The sequence below is a fragment of the Heloderma suspectum genome, chromosome 13 (assembly GCF_057233095.1).
Source record: "Heloderma suspectum isolate Gila_16-S chromosome 13, 16-S_ref, whole genome shotgun sequence".
Taxonomy (NCBI): Eukaryota; Metazoa; Chordata; class Lepidosauria; order Squamata; family Helodermatidae; genus Heloderma; species Heloderma suspectum.
Window position 1 is genome coordinate 26927487 of NC_139470.1, and position 23491 is coordinate 26950977.

Sequence of the window (23491 nt, forward strand, 5' to 3'; positions counted from 1 at the left end):
GTGTGATGTGGTCTTGGCTCATGTGGAGTTGAGGCCAAACTCTCTGGGATGTGAGCTGGACGTTTGAGCCCCGACGCAGCCCTGCTGGGATAGTTGCTGGACTAGATGGACCCTCTGTTTCTTTTTAAGAAAGCCCACAGGTGGGGGCACAAAGGAAACGCCCCCACCTTCGTTGTTTGCTCACCAGCAACTGGGATTCGGCCACGTGCTGCCCCTCAACCGGCTGGTTCCATTGAGTAACCACGGCAAATGGGTAGTGGTGTAATGGAGCCAGGGCTTGCAGGGCCGCAGTGCTGCCTCTTTTTTATGAGCAGGGCTGCTGCGTCATCTGCCGCCACCCCTCCTCAGAATTCCCTGTTCCCTCTGAGCTTAGCTGCAATCTTCACATTAGTTTGTGGAGGGGGGGGGGGATGGATTTTCCCAGCAACCATGTATTGTTTCCTGTTGTAATGCAAAGTATTTTGGGGCGGCTTGGCCTTGGATGGGCAATTAGTCCTGGTGGAGATTTAAATGGCTAGAACTTGGATGGGCCATTAGTCCTGGTGGAGATTTAAATGGCTAGAACCAATTTGCTGATATGGTTTAACACAGCTGCCTGCCTTTTTGGACTCTGCTGAGGGGGGGTGCTATGGGGACTGTCACGATGAGCTCTGACCTTCAACATTTACCCCCTATGCCATTGCAAATTGTTCTGCAGCGGCTGTTACATGTCAGATTGTCTGATTCCCCTCGCCCCCCCTTGAAAACCGTAGAACTGCCTTCTCCGACATGACGCCCTCCAGATGTGTTGACCAATGGCCAGGCTGGCTGGGGGTTGATGGGAATTGTAGTCCAACCCATCTGGAGGACACCAGGTGGGGGAAGACTGCCTTAGAATATGCCCAGAATCCTCTACAACGCACACCACTTCCTTGGCAGACAGCCTGATGTGGAAAGAGCCCCTTAAAGGTAGGAAGCGTTGACAGCCATTGTCCTGTTGCCAGGATCAGGCCATTCTCCTTGCTGCTGTCGGTGGGGGCCTGGCCTGCAGCCATAGGCCCTTCTGTGCAAGGTGTCCTTGAGCAGCCGGGATCGCTTCCAGTTAATAATAGGTGAAGGTGGATTAGGCTGGGCCCCAGGAGTCTCTGTTTGAATTAAGGACAGCAACAGTGATCATGGCCTTCAGGAAGCAGGGCTCTCAGTCCAAGCCAAGTACCTCCTGTTTTGAAACGGGATGAGGCCTGACTCATAAGCTCAGAAAAGCTAGGCAGGCTATGAAATAGATGTGTTAAAATCTAGAAGAACACCAGACGGTGGGGAGCTGGCTTTCCAGCCTATGACCAAGTCTTTCCACACATTAACCCTCCTATACGTTGGCCTATCTTAGAGTTGGTCGAGACTGTAGAGGTTATCTAGTCCACCCCGCTGCAGGATGCAGCTACACTCCTGACAAATGGCCTTCCCACATCTGTTTAAATACCTCCAGAAAGGAGAACCCACCACCTCCCAAGGCAGTCTGTTCTACCATCTGTCATCTCTTAACAGTCAGGAAGTTTATCCTAATGTTTAGCCCCAAATCCACTTCCCTACAATTTCCACCCATTGGATCTAGTCCTGTCCGCTGGAGTGACAGAAAACACCGCTGCTTCATCTTCTGAAGATCCCTTCAGATATCTCAAGACCACTGTCATCCGTGGTTGGGGGGCATTAAGCAGCTGCATCACACTGCTGGCTCATGTGCAGCTTGTCTCCACTTAGAGACTTAGATCCTTCTCCTAGTTGTGGCTACCAAGCCAGGCTTCCCCCATCCTCATTGTTCCTTTGATGGTTTTTTGTACTTAAACGCTGGATTTTACATTTAGTGCTGTTGACTTTCATCTTGTTTGGTTTCAGTCCATGGTTCCAACCTGTCAAGATGGTTTAGAATCTGGATTTGGTCTTTTATGGCATTAGCGATCCCTCCCAGCTTCGTGCCTTCTGCAAATTTGATAAGCATCCCCTCTACGCCCTCATCCTAGTCATTTATAAAAACATTGAACAGCATATGGCCTAGGACTGAGCCCTGCAGCACTCTGCTTGCAGCCTCCCTCCAGACTGACACAGAGCCATTACAGAGCCCTTGCAGGGTACACTTGCTCGAGCATATCTACCTTTTTTATAATCTGTGGGCTGCAGGTATTATTCCTGTTACTGTCAGGGTTGTTTCTGAACTCAGGGAGCAGGATAGCAGTTCGGATTCTGAAGGAGAACCATCAGACATGGGGGAGGTGTTTTCCCAGGCTAGTCCAGATATGAGTAGGCCTACTTCTCAGTTTATAAACATACAGATGGCTGAGCTTGAGGCTCCCTCCTCACCCCCCCCCCCCGGTGAGAGGCAGCGAACAGGAGGTTGACCTAATAGATGCCAGGCGCAGAGCAAAGAGGGAGAAGGTGGGGCAGAAATTAAACGGTCTACCCGATTGGCCTTGCATGAGAAGCTGCGCTTAGAGGCCCCACGAGAAGAGAGGGACCTCCCCCCCCTTAAGTTAGGCTAGGGAGACCGGCTTGGATCCCCTGAAGGAATTCCTTGTAGACTGAGAGTTTCTCTGAGAATTTGCATCTGTACAACCCTGTGAAGTAATGGATTCAAAGCTGTAGATTGAAGCCTCTTGTCTGTGTATGTTTGGGCAATGAAGTGAAGTGGGGGCTAAGGGAATCTTGACAGTTACCTGTTTTTATAGTATTTCACTGTATATTTATTTATCGCCTATTTGTATTGTTACTTCATATTGTGTTTAATCCTGTAGCCAGCCTTGAGAGGGTTCTAACCTTGAAGGCATCCTATTTTTAAATAAATAAAATAAATACCTAATGGTATCACCTTTCAACCCATGTTATACCAGCTTGTCAACAAGGATATCATGGGCAGCGTTCGCACAATCGACCAGACTTGTAACTCTATAAAAAAAAAGAGCGAGAGAGAGAGAGATAAGCTTGGACTGGCGGGCACCCATATGAGGCAACAGCCCAAACCCAGTGGGTGCTTTTGCTAAATCCAGCCTGCAGCTTTTTTGCTAAACTGATTTCTGGGGCGTGCGTTTTTCCAGCATGTTCAGCAACTGCTCCAAAGGTGGGATGCCTAGGGTTGCAGGGGGTGGGCAACTTCGTTCTTTGTCAGTATCCGGGTTCCTCAAGCGGGCTTCATTTTGCCTTTCAGTGCTCTTTTCCCAGATGTCGTGAACTGCATGCAGACTGACAACCTGGAGCTGAAGAAGCTGGTTTACCTGTACCTGATGAACTATGCCAAGAGCCAGCCGGACATGGCCATAATGGCCGTCAACACATTTGTCAAGGTGTGTGCCTTTTGCAGGGCCGGTATCAAGGGCAGGCCTGGTCGGGCACCTGCCGAGGGCCCACGCCCCAGCGGGATCCCACTGCTTGCCCCCTGCCTCTCTGCCTGCAAAGCAAGAGCAGCTGGTGACAACGGCAGTGAGGAGAGGGACTCACTGAGGGAGGGGGCCCAGGGAGGGTGTCTTGCCCAAGGGCCCTCCGAATCCTAGAGCTTCCACTGACCTTTTAGCTGTGACACTGGTGCATCGGCAGATCCGAAACGCAAATGGAAAGGCCTCAGCTCTGGTGGCAGACAATTATCTTTCTTTTGTGTGTGTGTTCTTTTTCTGTACCGCTTATCATAGTGATTTCAGCATTGAAGCAAACAGTAATAAAATGCAACGCAAAAGAAAAGCCTAGCAGTAAAGCAGCAGCAGAAACCAGTAAAACCACGTAGGACCAGAAACAATTTTTTACATTCCTTTGGGCAGCTGGCTGGGTGGAGGCTGTACAGACCTCTTTCAGAAGGGGGTTCCCAAACAGCGTCTGCTCCCGCTGGAGGCTAACCTCCTTCCTGTAGGATAAAATCCAGAACAGAGCAAGGCCTCATTGAAAGATCTTAAGTGTGTGTGTGTGTGTGTGTGTGGGGGGGTGTCTTTTATGGAAGGATATGTTCCCAGATATCATTAAGACCAAACCCATCTAGGGTTTTAAAGGCCTTGATTTTGGCCTGGAAAGAAACGTTCTGCCAGTGCAGGTGCATCGAAAACAGGTGATATATGGGGAGTATCAGTCTGTCACCATGTTCTGTAGTAGCTGAGATTTCTGAATAGTCTTCAAGGGCAGCCCCACATAAAACCTGTTGCTGTAGTCTAATATGGAAATTAGAGCCAGTGTGGTGTAGTGGCTAGAGTGTTGGGGAGTCGGGAGATCCGGGTTCTAGTCCCCACTCAGCCGTGGAAGCTCACTGGGTGACTTTGGGCCAGTCACAGACTCTCAGCCCAATCCACCTCACAGGGTTGTTGTTGTGAGGATAAAATGGAGGAGGATTATGTAAGCTGCCTTGGGTTCCTTAAGGAGGAAAAAGGGTGAGATATAAATGTAATAAATAAATAATAAATAAATCAGTGAAGTGTGAATAGTGGTGATCCAGGTCTCTCTCTTACATGAAGTCCAAGGCCTAATTCTTGGTATCCCCAGTAGGTGAGCAGAGGTGGCAAAGAGCTTAAACTATGGAACAAGGGAGGGAAAATATTTGCCCACTTATTCTAAACGGACTCCTGCAATTGCCTTGGGGTTTATTTTCAGTAACGATGAACTGTAGCTCATAGAGCAGCAAGGTTTAATTGGCAGAATAAATTAATTGGGGTTCTTGGGGTCTCTCTCTGGCTTGTTGGGGAACAATAGCCAGAGTTCCGGATCACATGTAACACTAACCAAACCAGAGGCGGACATACTTGGTTTGTTTAGCTGCTCCCACTTGCAGCAGGAGCAATCCACAACATGGGCTAACATATTACCTCGTTCATGATAACCCAGAATTTTAAAAAAATCTGGGTTATCTTGGACAAGGCTACTGAATGGGCTGTGTCCCTTGGTCTCTAAGCATACTTCAAATGGTTATGGTAATATGCAAATATATTTAATCTGTTCAGTTGACGTAGAGGAAGATGTCTTAAATAATTGACTCACTAATAATTGTCAGTCCTAGTAACCAGCTCTTCTGGAGACAGGGCTTAAACTTCTCAGTTGGGTATTGGAGTGGACTCAAAACATGTGTTGAAAGTGAAATATGCCAGGCTTGAAGGAGCAGAAATGCTTTCTCCCCTTGAATAGCCTACCCCTTGGGAGATGCTTTAGACCAGCGGTCCCCAACCTTTTGGGCACCACGGACCAGTCTCGTGGAAGACTATTTTTCCATGGACCGGGGGTCTGTGTGTGCTTTTGCTGGCGGACTTCTGGCTGCTGGGACGCAAATGGTGCGTCCCAGCGGCCGGAAGTCCGCCAGCGGCTGGGGTTGGCTGGCAGCTCCGCGGACTTGCTGTGGAGCGGAGCTGGCTGGGGCCAGCAAGGATTCCGGGTTCGGGGGGAGACGGATCGCCTCCCCTCCTTCCCTGGGCCCAAGGTAAGGGGGTTTCACACGCTCCTACTACAGCCCGGTTCCTAACAGGCCACAGACCGGTCCGCGGACCGGCGGTTGGGGACCCCTGCTTTAGACCATTAAGTTTGGTGCTGTTGAAAAAAGAAAACACACACAACAGAAACAAATAGAGAAACATGGATCTTGAGCATAGTCTGCGCATCAGAGAGGATAAACCCCTGACTGGCTTCTCTCATGTCTCACAGGACTGTGAAGATCCGAACCCCCTCATCCGGGCGCTGGCCGTGCGTACGATGGGCTGTATCCGAGTCGATAAGATAACAGAATATCTTTGTGAGCCATTAAGGAAGTGCCTGAAGGACGAGGATCCCTACGTGCGCAAGACAGCAGCCGTCTGCGTAGCAAAGCTTCACGATATCAATGCACAGCTGGTGGAGGACCAAGGATTTCTGGATACCCTGAAGGACCTCATCTCAGACTCCAACCCTATGGTGATTGACCTCTTCTTGTATTAGTAGAAGTATTTATTAGATTCCTTCGTCTTTCTCAAAAAAAGACTCAAGGCGACTTACAACAACATTAAAACATACAAAATTTAAAACGGCTAAAAAAGCAATTATCCACTAAAATATCACCACTCCATAAAACTACTAAAACATCTGTGACAACCGTAAACAGTTCAGCTCACGCATTAAACAGCCCATCCTGTGCCTGGGAATAGAGGAAAGTCTTAACCTGGGGCTGAAAAGGTGACTATTTTAGCACCAGGCAGATCTCACTGGGAAGAGCATTCTATAATCCGGGGGGGGGGGGGGGGGGTCACCACCCAAAAGGCCCTCTCCCTCTCCCAAGGCAACCCTTGTTGCCATTTTGCAAACCTCTGTCAGAGAAGGCAATCACTGGAGGGCCACAGATGTTGATCAGTATGCTTCCCTGTCCAGACAGTTTCCTCTTTCTCCATGCTCTGCTAAAGGCTTTGGGACTGGGGGGGCAGGGTCCCTAATAGCCAGAGAGAGGGACTGCTCCTTTATCCATTGCAGCACCCTGTTTCTCTTCAGCCCTTATTCCAGGGGTGGGGAACGTCAGGCCTAGAGCCAAATCTGGCCCTCTACGGCTCCCCAGATGGCCTTGCCCCCTTTCCCCCAGCCTTGCCCCCTTTCCTCCAACCACTGATCATTTCATAGTTTCCCAGCTTTCGTGCAGTTTTTTCCCTATTCTAAAAGGTTCATAGTGCCTCTTCTAAGCCTTAGTTCCTGGCAGTAAGAGTTTTAAGATGAAATATGCGACTATTTTTGGTATTTTGGCCCAGCCCCCCTTTTGCCTTCGGCCCCACACTCAACTGGAATGCAGCCCCCAAGAGCTTCTCTGAAACAGAATTCAGCCCTTGGGCTGAAAGAGGTTCCCCGCCCCTGCCCTACTGCCTTGCCCCACTGAAGTCTTATGAATCTAAATGTTAAGTAGCACATCTGTTTTCTACCTGTTCAGTGAGGATCTCTGACCCATGGGTTGTGTCCTGATCCATGGATAAGGCAGGCAGCCTGAGTGTTCCTGGCCAGTGGGAAGGCTGTGATTCCCCTTTTCCAGGCTGGAGGTCTCCAGTTTATATGTGCAGCGGAATTGAGGGGTGAATCTTCCTTGGGACTGTACCACTGCAGGTCATGTGTGTGTATGTGGATCAGCATGCTCTTCCATTAGAACAACCCCTCCCAAATCCCTGCACATAGAAAAACACCATGTCAGGAAAATGTCTGCCTGACATGCTATTTTTCTGTGTGCAAGGATGTTTTGTGTGTGTTTATAATTTTCATGCTTTCCACTAAATATATAACATACGTGCATACATGCACACATACACACCACTTGCAGTGATATATTCCAGAAAAGCTTTGCACTTTTATTCTGCTGACTGCCCTTTTTTCTCCCTGCTGAGCTGACCAAAAGATTTTTGTCATTGTGACAGTCCAATAACTGGTGTTGAACTCAGTTCTGGGAGGAAAGAAAAGGAAAGGTTCCTCTTGTGCAAGCACCGAGTCATTACTCACCCCTAGAGGGACACCGTTTTTCTTTGGCATTTTCGTGGCAGACTGTTTAGTGGGGTGGTTTGCCATTGCCTTCCCCAGTCCTAACTACCGTTTCCCCAGCAAGCTGGGTACTCATTTTACTGACTTCGGAAGGATGGAGGGCTGAGTCGACCTGAGCCAGCTACCTGAAACCAGTTTCCGCTGGGATCGAACTCAGGTCATGGGGAGAGTTTCGATTGCGTTACTGCCGCCTACCGCTCTGTGCCACACGAGTTCTGGGAGACCTAACTCTAAATCCCTGTTAGTCACAGACTGACCAGCTGGCCATAGGCCAAACAGCATCTGTGAAATGGGAATAGCGACAAAGTACCGTGTGTTTGGATGTGGCTCTCTGCGCTTTGGACCAGCGGTGGAGAAATGCCTAAACCAGGTCCTGTTTCCTTGTTCCCTCCTATATTTTTAAAAAGGCATGTAATTGGAGAGCCATCGGCCTTCTCTGCAGACAAGTCCAAATGAATTTTTAATTTAGATCAGTGGCCTAGAAAACTCCTGCTGAGACAAGAGCAGCCTGGCTTTGCGAAAAGAAATGTATTCAACTCTATAACCCCTGGACTCTTAGTAGAGGGCCATGGCAGTAGAGCCCACACTTTGCATGCAGAAAGTCCCAAGTTCAAAGCCCGTCATCTCCAGGTAGGGCTGCGAAAACCCCCTGCCTGAAATGCTGAACAGTCACGACTGTTCACTTTAGACATGGGCTCAACTAGATGGACCAGCAGTCTGACTTGGTGACCTGGCTCACACATAACAACCCGTGGGAGCGAGCGCGCTACCTCCCGCCTGCTTACTGCTTCCACTTTGCACCCAGTTTAGAAAACAGCCCGAGAACGCCCCATTTCTGTGTTCAGTATGACGTGCAAACCCGGAACTCTGAGTTGTTGAGGGTGAAACAACCCAGAGTTTTAACCCATGGTTTGTTGTTGGGTTAAAACTCTGGGTTGTTTCCCCTCAACAAATCAGAGTTCTGTTTTCACACATAATGCTAAAGAACTCTGGAGCCCCCCAGATGCAAAGGGGAAATGGTGAGAAGGTGGGGAGCAGCTCATTCGCTCCTGTGTGGCCCTGACAACCCATGGATTAAACAACCCATGTGTTGTCACTGCATGTGAACCAGGTCAATATAAGATAGCTTACTATGTTTAAACACTCATTAGATATAGGCCCAGTGCAAACTTTTCTTAACCAGATTGCCTATTAGCTTCATGCTCATACAAACACACACACACTTTCCTTTTGGAGCTAACCATGATGCAGTGCTACATTTGTGTTTATGTGTATACACTTCATCGTATTGCTTTTATTTTGTTTTGTGGTGCCCATTTGGCTTTATTTAAAGAAATAAATTGAACTGAACATATGCACAGATGTGTAACCCTTACCAGGGCTAGCTTTTAACCAGAGTTTGCAAATCCACTTTGAATTCTGGTTTGAAGCTAAACATGGTTGGTGCTAAGTTTGCTACCAACGTAATGCTGCTTGCCACAATTGGCTCCGAACATGGAAGGGAGGGGGAATTTGCATGTGAGAGAGGTGGGGGGAGCGGGAATTCCCAGTCTCTTAATTTTTAGGAGATCAAGAACACTGCACATCTGCACCAGCCCTCCTAGATTCTGAGACTTGCTTTGCACTTTCCTGGCCCAATGTTAAGCATGAAGTCGCACCACATTCAATTGGACGTACTTGTGTTTAAGATTATAACCTTAGAGAGCAGTCCTCTGGCCTCTAGGCAGTGTCTGCGGGGGCCATAGGATAGTTCAGATTCCTGCAGCAGATGTCGGAGACGCTGCTCCGACTTGGACCCAGGAGTCTGAGTGCCCCTCCCCCTCGCAGCTGGCATGGAGAGAACTGCTCTGGCTGCCTCTCAGAGGTCACAAAAGCACCCTTGAAGAAGGGCGGGGACCAGTCGGGAAGGGCGGGGAGGTCCTGTGGGGACCAGGGAAGTGGGCTTATGAGCTATCCCTAGCCCTCCCAGCCCCCTTCTCTCCCCCTCTGCAGAGCCTTAGCTAGACGGGCACAAACGAAGATCACCTCTGTGCTCCGCCCTCTCTGCATAGGATCCCCATCAGCCCCTGAGTTTGGACGCTGATGGGCATCCTGATAGGATTGTGCCCTCAGTCTGCCTCTGAAGAAGGGCACAGACATTTTCTTAAACTTGCCGAATAGCCGTGTGTGATTAGCTCTCTGGCATAAGGGATTCTTCCAGAATTGGGCCTTCACCCTTTTTTGAGGCAGATTGAAGAGACCTACAGGTCTGCCTGCCATCTTGATCTCTCTCGTCCTTTCAAGAAAGGCTGCAAGCCTGCCAATGTTGCTCTTCAATTTTGGGATGCTGTGTCCTCCTTGGTAGAGCAGTTAGAGGCTGGACGTTTCAGATAAGCAGAGTCACACCCATAGCTTGCTGCAACGGGGCGGGGGGCTGGGGAGAACAGTGTCAAGGCATGTCTAGATCCAGGTTGCATTCGTATGCCTGACTTTATTTTAAGGTGTACCGTTGAGGCAACTTGCTAAATTAATTATTCAGTCATTAGTTGTTAATTGTTTTAATAATGATGGCGCTGCCTTATTTGCCAAAAAGCCGTCAAGGTGGTGCACAGACTTTAAAGCAATAAAACCTTAAAGCAACAAAGATAAGAACATTAAAAACAGTAAAACGTTAAAACGACTGCATAATTTAAGAGGCTAGATCAAAAAGATGTGTCTTCGCAGCCCTACTAAAAGCCAAGAGAGTGGGAGCCCATTGTAATGCCTGAGGGAGCTCATTCCACATATTAAAAACCTAAGAGATGTCTTGCAGGATCAGAGCCCAAAGTCTGTTTTCCCTGGCATTCTTGTCTTCAGGAGCTGGCTAGTCAGATGCCTCTTGGAGATCTAAAGTGAGATTTGAGGGACATAGAATCATAGAATAGTAGGGTTGGGAGGGGCCTACAAGGCCATCAAGTCCAACCCCCTGCTCAGTGTTCCTTCTCAACAAAGACGTAGCCCAGTGCTCGAGCGCTTGCTTTGCAAGCAGAAGGTCCCCACTTCAATCATACACACCTCCGATTAAAAGGATCAGGGTAAGAGATGATAGGAAAGACCGTTCTGTACCTAGAGAGCTGCTCTCAGTCAGATAGTAGTGAGCTAGATGGATCTATGGCCAGTTTTAAGGCCAGTTCCTCTGTATTTCAGTTGCTTCTGAACTTGTGAGTCCCCAGTCTTAAACTAATAGCCATTGGTTGTCATGGGGGCAGGAAGGACTGCTGGATTGCTGGCACATTGCCCGATGTCCCCCACACTTCTAATAGGTGGGGCACCTGTTTTTCTGAATCAGAATGTGGAAGGCACTGTTTACTGTGGCACGTGCACACACCTTTACTCCTCTTCTATGTTCTCATCTTTACCCACCCACTGTGTCTCTGCATGAGTCATAATGGGAAAGAGACAAGCTCAAAACAGTGACTCATCCAGAGATGTAACGGGCAGCTTCCTCCCAAGGGTTTGCGGTTCTGTTGTATATTTGATTTCAGTTGCACCCAATGGAGAAATGCAGGAAATGCCAATGGTAAAGATACCTGGTAAGAGCAATGAAGCATGCAGAGATACTGCTGGCAACCTCTGCCGCTGGATAGAGTTTTGGGAGCCGGGAGCCATGGATGCCATCTGTCCGTGCAAGCAGCCCCTTTCTTCTTTCGGACACAAACATTTTGTGTTACTTGGGCCTGGTGCTCAGTCATACGCTTCCAAAGAAGTGGAGGGCTATTCTCGTGTGGTGGCTGCTGGCTCTGCCTACTGCTGGGGCAGTTCCCCCTGTTCATCCCTGTTCCCCCTGCACCTCCAGCAGCCTCTTCTCCGCTGAGAGGTTTGAGTCCCAGGAGAGTTTTGAGATACCATCTGTCTGCCTGACGAGGACTCAAAGAGCACAGATGAAACTATAGCGGAAACTTTACAGAACTTGGGTCTGTTGCCCTATTTTTTAAACTATGTGAACCGCTTTGACGGCTTCTTTTCGGCATCGTATAAATCGGAGGTTGGGAACCTCTTTCAGCCCAAGGGCCAAATTCCATTCGGGGGAAGCTCTTGGGGGCTGCTCTCCACTAGCGGGTGGGGCTGAAGGCAAAGGGGCAGAGCCAAAGACAAAAGAGATGGTCCAGAAACACAAAAGAACAGCAGCATATTGTAGCTGCAAGCATTTACTTCCAGTAACTCAGCCTTAGGGGAGGCATTTCAACCTTTTCGACTGGGGAAAAAACGGCGCAGAAGCTGGGAAACCACTGGATGGTTGGTGGTTGGAGGAAAGGGGGTGGGTCCAGAGGAAGGGGCGTGGCCACCTAAGAAATGATGGAGGGCTGGATTTGGCCCCTGGGCCTGAGGTTCCCCATCCCTGGACTAAATAAACAAAAATCCCTTGGTCTCAGAAGAACCTTTAATTAGTTCATTTCTGATGGCACCGTAGACGTTCTGTTGCCACATCCTGCTGTATTCCAGCACACAGTGTGGGAGTTAATGGATAATGGGACTGTAATTCTTCTTTCCCATTTTCACAGAAGATTTCTTTTTTCCTGTTCTTTCCCCCCTTGCTCAGGTGGTCGCCAACGCAGTGGCCGCCCTCTCGGAGATAGCAGAATCCCACCCAAGCAGCAACCTGCTCGACTTGAACCCGCAGTCTATCAACAAGCTGCTGACTGCCCTGAACGAGTGTACGGAATGGGGCCAGATCTTCATCCTGGACTGCCTGGCCAACTACATGCCCAAGGACGACCGCGAGGCCCAGAGGTGATTGCTGTGGCATGGCTCGCTTGCTCGAGCCCATCTTGAACGAGGCACCAGTACACGCTGCACCCGCTCCTTGCTTGCAGGGCCCACTGTGTGCGCTTTAGCTGTTAACATGTTAAATCCCGCCTCTCTGTCCAGCTCGAGGTGTCTAAAAATCAGCATGGCCAATCTGGAGAACCCAGCCTCGCTGGATTTGGCTCCCAGGCTGGCTGAATTTCGCCCCCAGCCATGAGGTCCAAAGGGTCCAGTATAGGGGGTTGGGTTGTCCTGCAGGCTTCACTGCAAAGCTGGGTTTTGAGACATGGTTTCTGTTGAGAGAACAGTCTGTTACAGGCATAAGGGGCATCAGTGGAGAAAGGGCAGAGTGACTGTGGGAGCAGGAAAGATTTGGAAGGCTGAGAGCCGTGGAGCTGGAGGGGCAGAGATCCCAGGGGCAAAGTGTCAGGATATAAGAGCGGAGAGGTACTGGACATGGAGGGCTTTGACAAAAAGGACGAGGAGCTTGGGCTTGATCTGACAGTGGGCAGGAAGCCAGTGTAGGGATCCGAGGAGGGGTGTTGCGTGGTCAGAGCAACGCGATAGGTGCAGTGCTGGCCAAAGGTGTGAGGACATCGCTGTTGTAATAACTTGCTCCAAAATGAAATCTGATGTGTTTTAGGTGCCTGTTAGACCCATCTCTTTACCCATGCCTTCCCTGAATGATTGTGCTGCTCAATTAGTTTATTCATTATTCTGCCTTTAGTTTTGGTTTCAAATACTTTTAGACATCTTAACTGATGAGCGTTTATTCCTTACGATGAATTTTAATTTCCTATTTTGTAAACCGCTTGGAGAGATTTTTAGGTAGGGTGAGCAGCATATACATCGCTTAAATAATAATAAAGCGAAAGCCACTGGTCACTTTCTCTTCGCCGTTCTGTTGATCTCATCCAATGGCTGCAGCCAGTATTGTGTGGGCTGTTTTTGGCTGGATGGGGGCAGAATCTGGGTAGTCCTGCACTGTATCTAGAAGGCTGGGCTAGACTGATAGTTCTTTGGCTCTGTGAGCTAGTTGAACATTTATTCCCATCTCTGCTGTTTTGGCATTGTATGGTGCATCATCACCACTGGTATAGTGGTAAATTTTGAAGTGCGGGCAGTTGTCATGGCAGTCCCCATTGCCACACACGCAAGGAGAGTCCAGAGTTGCAGGCAGCTGTGTTGATCCATGTCAACAAACCATTTCTGAGGGTTTTCATCTGCTAGGAGCAAGTCTTTTATAAAGCTGTTGGGTCGTGTATTGCCCCTGCAGTAGGCCTCTTAATTTAGAGGGGCCAAGATAGTGATAAATCGGATCCAGGTTTACTTACAAGGAGTACTTTATTGAGTAACTTACAGAACCCAGAGCCATGGGGTAAATAGGTTTTATACCATACATGTTAGCAGTGAGGCAGCATGACAGCAGCAAGCGTTAATTAGTGTTCATCTGCAGCTTTCCCAGCACAGACACCTGCAGCTTTAAGGCAAACAAGCTTCACTTCCCAGGCACATCTTGATAATACACTCCAGCTTGTTAGTATGGAATGTGCTGAGGCCGCTCTATTGACCTTTGATTCATCCTTGTAAATCAAGAGGCCTGTTAGGGAAAACAGCAGCTGACTGGACCAAAGTCAGAGACCATTATGGATCATCTAAGCCCCTCTAAACCTACTAATAGTGTGGTGCAGGCCTGGGGCCTTACAGGCCGAACTGGCCATTTCAAGACCAAGCCACTCAAACATAGCTTGCATTACAATAGGAAACAATATATTGTTTCTGGGAAAATTAATTCCTCCCCAGCTATTATGAGGATCACAGGGAAGTCTTGGGGGGGATGCCATCAGTGCCCCTGCCAAAAAAACCTGCCTGAGCCCTGGCCCCGTGACACCCTTCTCCTTTTCCCCCACCCCACAGCATCTGTGAGCGGGTGACGCCCCGGCTGTCCCATGCCAACTCCGCTGTGGTCCTTTCGGCCGTGAAAGTGTTGATGAAGTTCATGGAGATGCTGTCGAAGGACCTGGACTATTATGGCACCTTGCTGAAGAAGTTGGCTCCCCCGCTTGTCACCCTCCTGTCAGCAGAGCCTGAGCTGCAGTACGTGGCGCTCCGGAACATCAACCTCATCGTGCAGAAAAGGTGATTCTTCATTGGACACAAATGGGAAGGGGGGAAGGCAGAGGTGTGTGTGCCAATGGATTCAGTGAGATGCTCTCAGGCATAGATAGGTTAATATAAAAATCACTGCTTTGTATCATTTAATACACAGATTTAATACACAGATCACGGACAAACATTGGCCCAAGTCTCTGAGTATTAAAACTTATGCATCACGTTGTGTTGTAGACATGGAAATTCACCATGCTGGCCAGGGGCTGATGAAAGTTTTAGTCCAACACATCTGGAGGGCACCAGGTTCGGGAATGTGACATGACTCCATAAACAAAGCATAAATGTCTTAAAAGGTGTTCCCAATGGGTGGGTGTAATTTCTTGTCGAGGGCAGAACAGCGGGGCACCAATACCATAGTAAGAACTAAACCACACAACTTAAGAAGGGCCCTGCTGGGTCAGACCCGGGGTCCATCTAGTCCAGCATTCTGTTTACACAGTGGCCAACCAGCTGTCGACCAGGAACCCACAAGCAGGGCATGAGCGCAACAGCACCCTCCGACCCATGTTCCCCAGCAACTGGTGTACATAGGCTCACTGCTGGAGGTAGCCCAGAGCCATCAGGACTAGTAGCCGCTGATGGCCTTTTCCTCCAGGAATTTGTCCACCCCGCTTTTAAAGCCATCCAAATTGGTGACCATCACTCCAGCCAGTTGGAGTGAATTCCATAGCTTAACTCTGTGCTGTGTGAAGAAGTCTTTTATCTCCCCTGAATCTCCCACCACTCAGCTTCATGGGATGACCCTGCTGGGTTCTAGTATTTTGAGAGAGAGAGGCATATGTATTCCTTATACTGAGGTTAATTTGCCCTGTCTTGCCTTATAAAGCCCCGTCGATGTATGTGATGCTTGAGTAACAACCAAAATATCGGGACCATGCGCCAAGGGGTTTCACGGGAGGGGAGACAATCAGATTGGCTGGCGGGGGAGAGAAGATTGTGAGGACAGGGACTGACTTACTACTGAGGTTTGTAAGCCAGACCTGGGAGCCTTTTTGGTTGAAGAGCAGGGTAAAAATGCTTTAAATAAATAAAAAGAGGCAAATCTATTCAGGTGAATGTACAAGAGCAACTCTGTGTACATCAGAGTTGGGCAACGTGTGTCGCCTTGCAACAGCTCCCATCAGCCCTAGCCAGCATCGCCAATAGTGAGGGACGGTGTAAGCCAAAACATCTGGAGGGCCACAAGTTGCCCAACCCTGTTCCAAGCAAACGGGAGATTTTTCAGCAGCTAAGGGTGGTATTGCTGGAGGAGAGGGGGACATTGAAAATGGAAGCGGAGAGGGAATTGAGAGCACAAGCAACCGTGTCTCCTGCTGTTTGCCTTGGAGGTAAGGATGAGGCCTTTGATCTAGATCCAGAAACATGCAGGAAATCAGTGCAGGGGTTTAAGGAGGGGAGTTACTTGCTGAGAGCGACCAGAGAGGTGAATGATTTTGGCAGCAGAGTTCTGGGGAGAGGTACGAAGTGTGACCATGGAAGGCTGGAGGGACAGTTGCAGTAGTCAAGGTGGGTATTGACTCAAGCATGAACCAGAGTTTTAGGCACGAGGGTCCAAAGGAAGGGTGGAAAACATCAAAGATACACAGAAAATCTTCATTGGGCTGAGATGCAGCCATCGAGTGTTTGGGTGAGGATGACAAAGGGGCAGTTTCTTGCTGAGTGCGCTCCTTGCCACACAGAGACTAGGTGCACAGCATCTGTCTGCGTGAGGAGGCTGTTCAATCGCATCCAAACTTCAGCCAAGCCCTCGCTCCCTAGTTCCTGCAGAGGCAGCAACAGAACAGGACATCCAGGAAGGTTTCACATACAAAGTGAGGAACTTCGGATAAAGAATGCATTTTGGGGTTGCCCTCTTCTGCTTCTGTAAGAGCCGAGAGGAATAGCCATCGATAGCAGGGGAGCTCTCCACCCTCCCTTGTTCTGCTGGTCTCAGGAGACAATATATAACCGACCGTTCTCCACCTCAGCGGGATCCTGATTCAGCTTGGAAACCTTCTCATGTCTTTCCCTGCTCCAGACCCGAAATCCTCAAGCACGAGATGAAAGTCTTCTTTGTGAAGTACAACGACCCCATCTATGTCAAACTGGAGAAGCTGGACATCATGATCCGCCTGGCCTCCCAGGCCAATATTGCACAGGTAAACCCTCCAGATCGCACCCTCTCCTCCACTTCCCCACCCCCCTTTGCTTTAGAGCAGCCTTCCCCAACCTGGTGTCCTCCAGGTGTCTGAAGCTGCAGCTCCCAGTATCCCCACTCAGCCAGACGCCATGCAGTTGTGCAGCTGCAAGGTATCGAGAGATTCCAGGGCATTGCATGCATGCTGTTTTTAATTGGCAAAGACAGGGTTAAAAGAGGAACCCGAATATTCCCATGAAGATGGAACTAGTGAGACTTTCAGCAGAACGGTGCCGCAGATCCTCGCCTTGTAACAGGAACGGTCTTGTTCGTCAGGGTCCCAGCCACTCCTTCCAAACAGGAACGTCCCCCCTTTTTCTCTCCCTGCCATTCCCCCACACCCCAGATTTCCTATGTATTTCATTTCCAACTGGCACACAACATTCTGTGGCTACTGAGCGTGCTCAGTGCACTATTTGTGGTGGGGTTGCCTCTGTAGGTTTTTTAAAAGGGTTTTTTTTAACTTCTGCAAACCTGAGGTTCCTCCAAGCACACTGATCCCTCCATCTTGTTTCTCAGTGTTTCTCAAAGTTTGGGCTCCGTTTCTGTCAGTGCTCAACACCTGAGTTCACTATTGGAGGGAGTTATAACAGCATTAAACACAGACCTGTCTGCTCTTTCTTTCTCTCTCTCTCTCTCTCTCTCTCTCTCCATGCACTTACACATATCTCATGACAGGTGCTTGCCGAGCTAAAGGAGTATGCAACGGAAGTGGATGTGGACTTTGTGAGGAAAGCCGTCCGAGCTATCGGCCGCTGCGCCATTAAGGTTGAGGTGAGTCTCCTCCAGGTGTCTGTACTTCCGGGCCAAGGCAGGCCTGAGCTGCTGTTCCCCAGAAAGGCTGCCCAGTGTGCCAGAAGCATCCCTTTTGTCAGAGGAAGCATATCGGATACATGTCTTCTTTGGCATCATGTCTGGCTGTCAAGAAACCAGCTAGGCTTTTTGGTAGCCTCTCCCAGTGGTTGTTCGAACCCTTTCGGTTTTATCTCAGGGACAGGCCATAGCTCAGTGGTTGCACACTTCACATGCAGAAGGCCCCAGGTTCAATCCCTGGCATCTCCAACATTTTTTTAAAAAAATGTAGAAAGTGCAGGGCTAGATGGACCGCTTGTCTGACTTGGTATAAAGTGGCTTCCTGTGTACTTCTCAGGCAGAGAAGGGCCACAAGCAGGTAGACACCGGTGGAAGTCCTCCTCTGGATTGTGGAACCCTGTAAGTGGGGAGGAGGACATCTTGCAGATGATGACCTGTACTGCAGCCCTCCCCAACCTGGCGCCCTCCAGATGTGTTGGACTACAGCTCCCATCAGCCCCAGATAGCACACTGACTGGGGTTAATGGGAGTTGTAGTCCAACACATTTGGAGGGTGCTAGGTTTACCGCCTTCAAGCACTATCATGGAAATCGGCACTCCTGGCTTTAAAATAGTAGCATAGGAGATGTTTTGCAGCACGGGAACACTACAGGTTTAATCTGTCCCCGGCTCTGCTGTCAAGGGCTCCTTGGAGGCCTCTCTCAGTCTAATCCAGTAGCCAAGTCCAGACACAGACAAAGGGATTCTTTTCAAAGCTTTATTCCTCTTTTACAACTTAACAACTCTACTGTTAGCAACTAGATATGAGCAGCAGAGTACCTATGCCCTACGTTGGAACAGTTGGTCCCCATTTGAAAGGGAATTACTGGCAGACCCCTGAACTTAAGGACTAGGGAGAGTCCCTCCCCTTTTCCCTTGGATCCTCTGGGCGCAGCCGTTGTTTGCGCGCCAGCCGGGCACTACGCCTCCTTTCTGCGCCCTCCATTTGGCACCGCTCTCTGCGTCGGCATCGCGCGTCCATCAAGTCTGCTTTCCACGCTCTGTCACTCCCAGGACTGCTATCTAAGCTAGGAATGCCAGTGGGAGGAATCTCTGTCAGCTGTTGGCCCTGGGAAAGAGGAGCGTGCTCCTGTCCCAGGAGCGACTCCTCTTCCTCAGAATCAGAACTACTCTGGGATTCTATGGGCTCAGTGTCCACCCTGACATCTGCCACCCCCACCCATATTGGGCTTCTGTAGTGTGCATAAGGCTGTGCGTGTCTCTCATGTGCCTCCGCCCGTTTGCTGATGGCCAGGAAATTCTTGCCTTTCCTGTTGCGGTCTTGCTGCGAGATAGCCCCAGCGCCCTTTAACTCCCCACCCCACCCCGTCGTTCTTTTGAGCCCCTTGGCTGAACCCAGTGCCTCTTCTTTTCCCCCTCTTCTTCCTGCCCAGCAATCAGCGGAGCGCTGCGTTAGCACATTGCTCGACCTCATCCAGACCAAGGTCAACTACGTGGTGCAGGAAGCGATCGTCGTCATCAAGGACATTTTCCGCAAATACCCCAACAAGTACGGGAACTTCCTTGCCGAGTTGCTGACTTCAGTTGGTGCAGTGGGCGAGCTCCGTGTGAGCTTTGGAGCCCGCGGTTCCGCTCCTGCCTTGGCTGTGCGCTCGCCAGGGCGGCCTCCCCCAAGCGGGTACCTTCCATATGTGCTGGGCGGCAATTCCCATCATTCACAGCCAGCGTGGCCAATGGAAAGAACTCGGGAGTAAGGGAATAAGCCCTCTCCCTGAAATGCTGCTCCAACCTGATGCCCTCCAGAAATCATAGAAGTATCGACGCAGGAAGCGTGATTCTCAGGCGGTCTCCCATCCAAGTACTAACCAGGGCTGACACGGCTTAGCTTCCGAGATCAGATGAGATCAGGCGCATCCAGCCCTTTCCATCTTGGAGTACAACTTCCTAGCAGCCTACAACTCGGCCATGCTGCCTGGGGGACGATGGGAGTTGTAGTCCAACACATCCGGTAGAGGAAGGCTGCACGAGATGGGCTTTAAGCAAACTGTTGTTCTCTGTGCTTCAGCTTAACCCCACTCCCTCTGCAGTCCACTGCAGTTGTACGGCAGGTTTGTTACGAGGCGGGGTGGGCAGACATCAGGTGTACGGGAGACACTCTCTCTTTTTTTTTGCTAAAACCCTGAAATGGCATTCACGTCGACGTCGGGAATTCTGAGCCCGGGAATTCAGAATGGAACGGAGTGCACAGTCCTTCCACGCACATTTACTTCCGGGGTTGCAGACTGCATTTGGCTGCTTCTGGGTTCCTCTGTTCTCTCTCTCTCACACACCTCCCCTGCCCTGATACGTAGGTACGAAAGCGTGATTGCCACCCTGTGCGAGAACCTGGACTCCCTTGACGAGCCTGAGGCCCGCGCGGCCATGATCTGGATCGTGGGCGAATACGCCGAACGCATCGACAATGCAGATGAACTTCTGGAGAGCTTCCTGGAGGGCTTCCATGACGAAAGTACCCAGGTGATGGGGCAGAGCCAAGGATGGGGGGCGGTGGGGAGCAAAGGGGTCAGCAAAACTACAGCAGGCTTTCCCAACCTAGTGCTCCCCAGAGCTGTTGGACTATATCTCCCAGCATTCCCCACTGAGGGCTGGCTGGAGGATGCTGGGAATTGTATTCCCACGCCTCTGGAGAACACGAGGTTGGGGAAGGCAGGACTGCAGCATGTCCTCCAGGAACCAGATTTGACTGTTGCCTTCCTCCAAGCAACTGCGCTGAAACCCCTGTGATGCTGCACCCTCAGGGACCCTTGCAGCGTCTTGGGCGATGCTACGGTCCACCTCTCGAGTTGCGTGTTACTTCATTTGCACTCTGGGCAATATTGTCATCCTAAGCTGCCCGTCTGGGTTACGGGTGCAGTTGTTGGCCCCTTTTCTGCCAATGTAGTGAGCAAGAGGGGAGTGTGTGGCACAAACGCCCCAAGATTCCTTTCCCATGTAAAAGAGTTGCAGGCTCAGGTTAACGCTGACTTATTCATCTCCTTGGAAACAGCCCTGGTGGCACAAGCTTTGTTCATCTCTCCTGGAGTCGGCAAATTATCTTGGTCACACACACACAGCATGTTTAGCCTGCACTAGTGATGGTTTTCCTGGAAATCTTGAGTTTCTAGAAAAAATTTCCACAACTTTCCATTCCCCAAATTAATCGAGATCCAATTTAGCATGTTTATTTGACTTATACTTAGTAAATAAAGCTTTTTAAGGCGTTCCATATGACAGGAATTGTACATGCCATATAAATACAATTTTTTTCCCAGTAGCCCCAAATACCTGCATTGAAATATTTGATTGGGGGGGGGGTTAAATAAAAATAATGAAAAAGCACCATTATATGGTTTAAGCATTCTTTTTTTAAAAAAACTTTGGAAATTATCTTTCTTGGGATAGCTGTAACTATTTTATGTTGTAGTAACTCAAATGGCAGGCACTTCCCTTACATATTTAGATTTTAAAGGAGGGAAGCAAGGAGTATATGCTTCCTACAGACAGACACCTAAAAAGGTGATTAGAACTTTGGTTCTAGATTTTAGAATTGACTGGTACCGTATCCTTTCCATTTGCCTAGTTTGGCCTGTTACTAATCTTTATGGGGGAAAAAATTCTGTGGGGGAAAATATATATATATATATATATATATATATATATATATAGCAGTGGAAAACTTTCAATTTCGGAAAATTTTCCACCCCAGATACCTGATTTCCACACTGAAGGGGTCTATGGAGTGCCCCCCTTTCTTTCCTCCATATAAGGGAGTGGCTGTCATTGAGGCAGGGGAATTGCACAATAAAACTCTCATCTGGAAGCAGCCAGTGTCTCCTCCTGCATCCACCTAGTAACATTCAGTTAAACAAGATGTGCAACATGACATTGTATTTAGCATTTCCCCACCCACAGTCCGTTTCAGTGGTGGCTGCTAATGGGTGGAGAAGTGCTGGGCCCAGTGGGGTCATGCCACACGTGTAAACACTATCGGAGACTTCTACGGGCTGCAGCTGTAACGTGGTATAGGGCCCAAGGAAAACAGAGGACGCTGCTTTTTCCTTGGAGAAGTTTTAGCCACATTCCAATTTGGGGTGAGAAGAGAAAAGGACAGAAGTGATACTTTTTGGTACTACTGAACAAAAATGTGATTTTTGGATAGCAATCGGCAACTGCAGCCTTTTTAACATCCCTTTTTAACATAACATTTTTTTTTATGTTTGGTTCCTTCTTTTACCTCCATTTCCAGAGATTCCCAAACTCAGAATTGATACATTTTGACAAATAGTGGAGTATAGCGCAGTACAGTATTCTGTCCAAGCTGGGATGTAGGTATTAAATGCACACTGTCTCTGTCGAATGCTCATCATTCCTTGCGCATGGATAGCACAAGTGCATCTAGTTCCGTTCAGGTTCTAGATCTTTGTTGCAAATGACTTCAGCAAAGGGCAGAGTTCAATATTCTTCTCATGTCTGGGGACACCTGGGAAAAGTTTTTCTTACTATTTCATTCAACTACTACCCTTTCTCTTACAAAACCCAACATTCGGAGCTTGGAGTAGGTTGTAATCCAAGCAAATGGAAGGCCTTGCAATGTTTTTCATTAATAGATGTGAGACAATCAAGTCTTTGGAGTCTGTTGTAGTCTGCCCTGAGCAATGCAAATATATTGGAGGGGTGGCCTGTAAATAGTTCAAAAGAATACTTCATTTGCTCCTATGGGGGAGAGCAGCAGTCACCTCTTTCAGAACCCTGCTGCAGTGAGAGCAAAATCTTCCCAGCAATGGGCAGCCCAGTCCCTAGAGCAGGGATGTTGAACCTCTTTCAGCCTGAGGGCCGGATTCCATTTTGGAGAAGCTCCCGGGCTCTGCCTTCCGGTGGTGGGTGGGGCTGAAGGCAAAGGGGCAGAGCCAAAGATGAAAGGGATGGGCCAGGGATATGAAACATGGCAGTGTATTGTATCGTAAAGCTCTTGCTGTCAGTCATTAAGGCTTCAGAGAGGCAATTCACACTTTTAGAATGGGGGCAAAACTATACAAAAGTCAGAAAGCTGTCCAATGACTGGAGACTGGGAGAAAGAGGTGGGGCCAAGGGGAGGGGGCGTGGCCATCTGGGGAATCCCAGGGGGCCGGGAGGACCTGACTTGCCCCCTGGGCCTGAGGTTCTACATCCTGCCCTCTGGAAGACCTCCTGGTAGGCAAGACCTCTTTCCTTTCCCCCCACGCCAACTACTCACACGCTGCCTGGGATCAGCCAGCCTGCAGAGTCTCCTTTCCGGCGAGCTGCTGTCTTTTTGGCCAAGCTTCGAACAGGCCAGCATCCCTGAATCTCGACCCTTTTTCCTCCCTGGTGCGGCAGGTGCAGCTGCAGTTGCTGACGGCCATTGTGAAGCTCTTCCTGAAGAAGCCCACCGAGACCCAAGAGCTTGTGCAGCAGGTGCTCAGCTTGGCTACGCAGGTATGGCAGACCCTGGCCCCTTCTGAGCTGGCTCTCCTTCCAGCTTCTAAACACCCCCCCCCCCAGTTAACCTATTCCTCAGGCTCTTGGGGGGTGGGGTAGTCTTCTCTTCCTTGGAGAAGTTCAGAGCAGGGAATGTGGTGGCAGAGCTGGCCCAAGACATTGGCCTGCCTGAGTGTAAGGTCCCAGGCCTGAACCAAGCTAGTAGTAGTTTTAGAGTGGCTTAGATCCATAATGCTCTCTGGCTTTGGTCAGAGGGCTGCTGTTTCCCTTACCAGGCCTCTTGATTTACCAGGATGAGTGAGAGGGTGAGCAGCAGCTCCAAGCACATTCCTTGTTAATGAGGAGAGTGTCTTATCACTGCTGTGCCTGAGAAGCAGAGGTTGTTTGTCTTAAAGCTGCAGGTGGCTGTGCTGGGAACCACACAGTGCTAGTCTATGCTGGGAATGAACGCTAGGGGGCACTTGCTGCTGTTATGCTGCCTTATTGCTAACATGTATGGTATAAGACCCATTGAACCCCATGGCTCTGGGTTCAGAGAAGCTGTCTGATCCAACCATTGGGTAGGCCTGTGTGCTGTAAGTTACTAGTAAAGTACTCCTT

At 49.5% G+C, this 23491-nt stretch overlaps 1 protein-coding gene across 4 annotated transcripts in view; it reads left to right on the forward strand.

The window, feature by feature from the left end:
• AP1B1 (adaptor related protein complex 1 subunit beta 1) overlaps positions 1-23491 on the forward strand; it is a 70439-nt gene that overhangs the window by 22749 nt on the left and 24199 nt on the right. For all 4 annotated transcript variants that reach the window (XR_014785700.1, XM_084819397.1, XM_084819395.1 and 1 more), the window contains 9 exons: positions 3176-3311; positions 5635-5880; positions 12029-12219; positions 14152-14373; positions 16424-16544; positions 17261-17356; positions 18829-18944; positions 19747-19912; positions 22790-22888. Coding sequence is in view for 3 of the 4 variants with exons in the window: in XM_084819397.1 (XP_084675523.1) it covers positions 3176-3311; positions 5635-5880; positions 12029-12219; positions 14152-14373; positions 16424-16544; positions 17261-17356; positions 18829-18944; positions 19747-19912; positions 22790-22888 (1393 nt within the window). In the remaining variant the exon portion in view is untranslated. The remainder of the gene's footprint in view (positions 1-3175; positions 3312-5634; positions 5881-12028; positions 12220-14151; positions 14374-16423; positions 16545-17260; positions 17357-18828; positions 18945-19746; positions 19913-22789; positions 22889-23491) is intronic.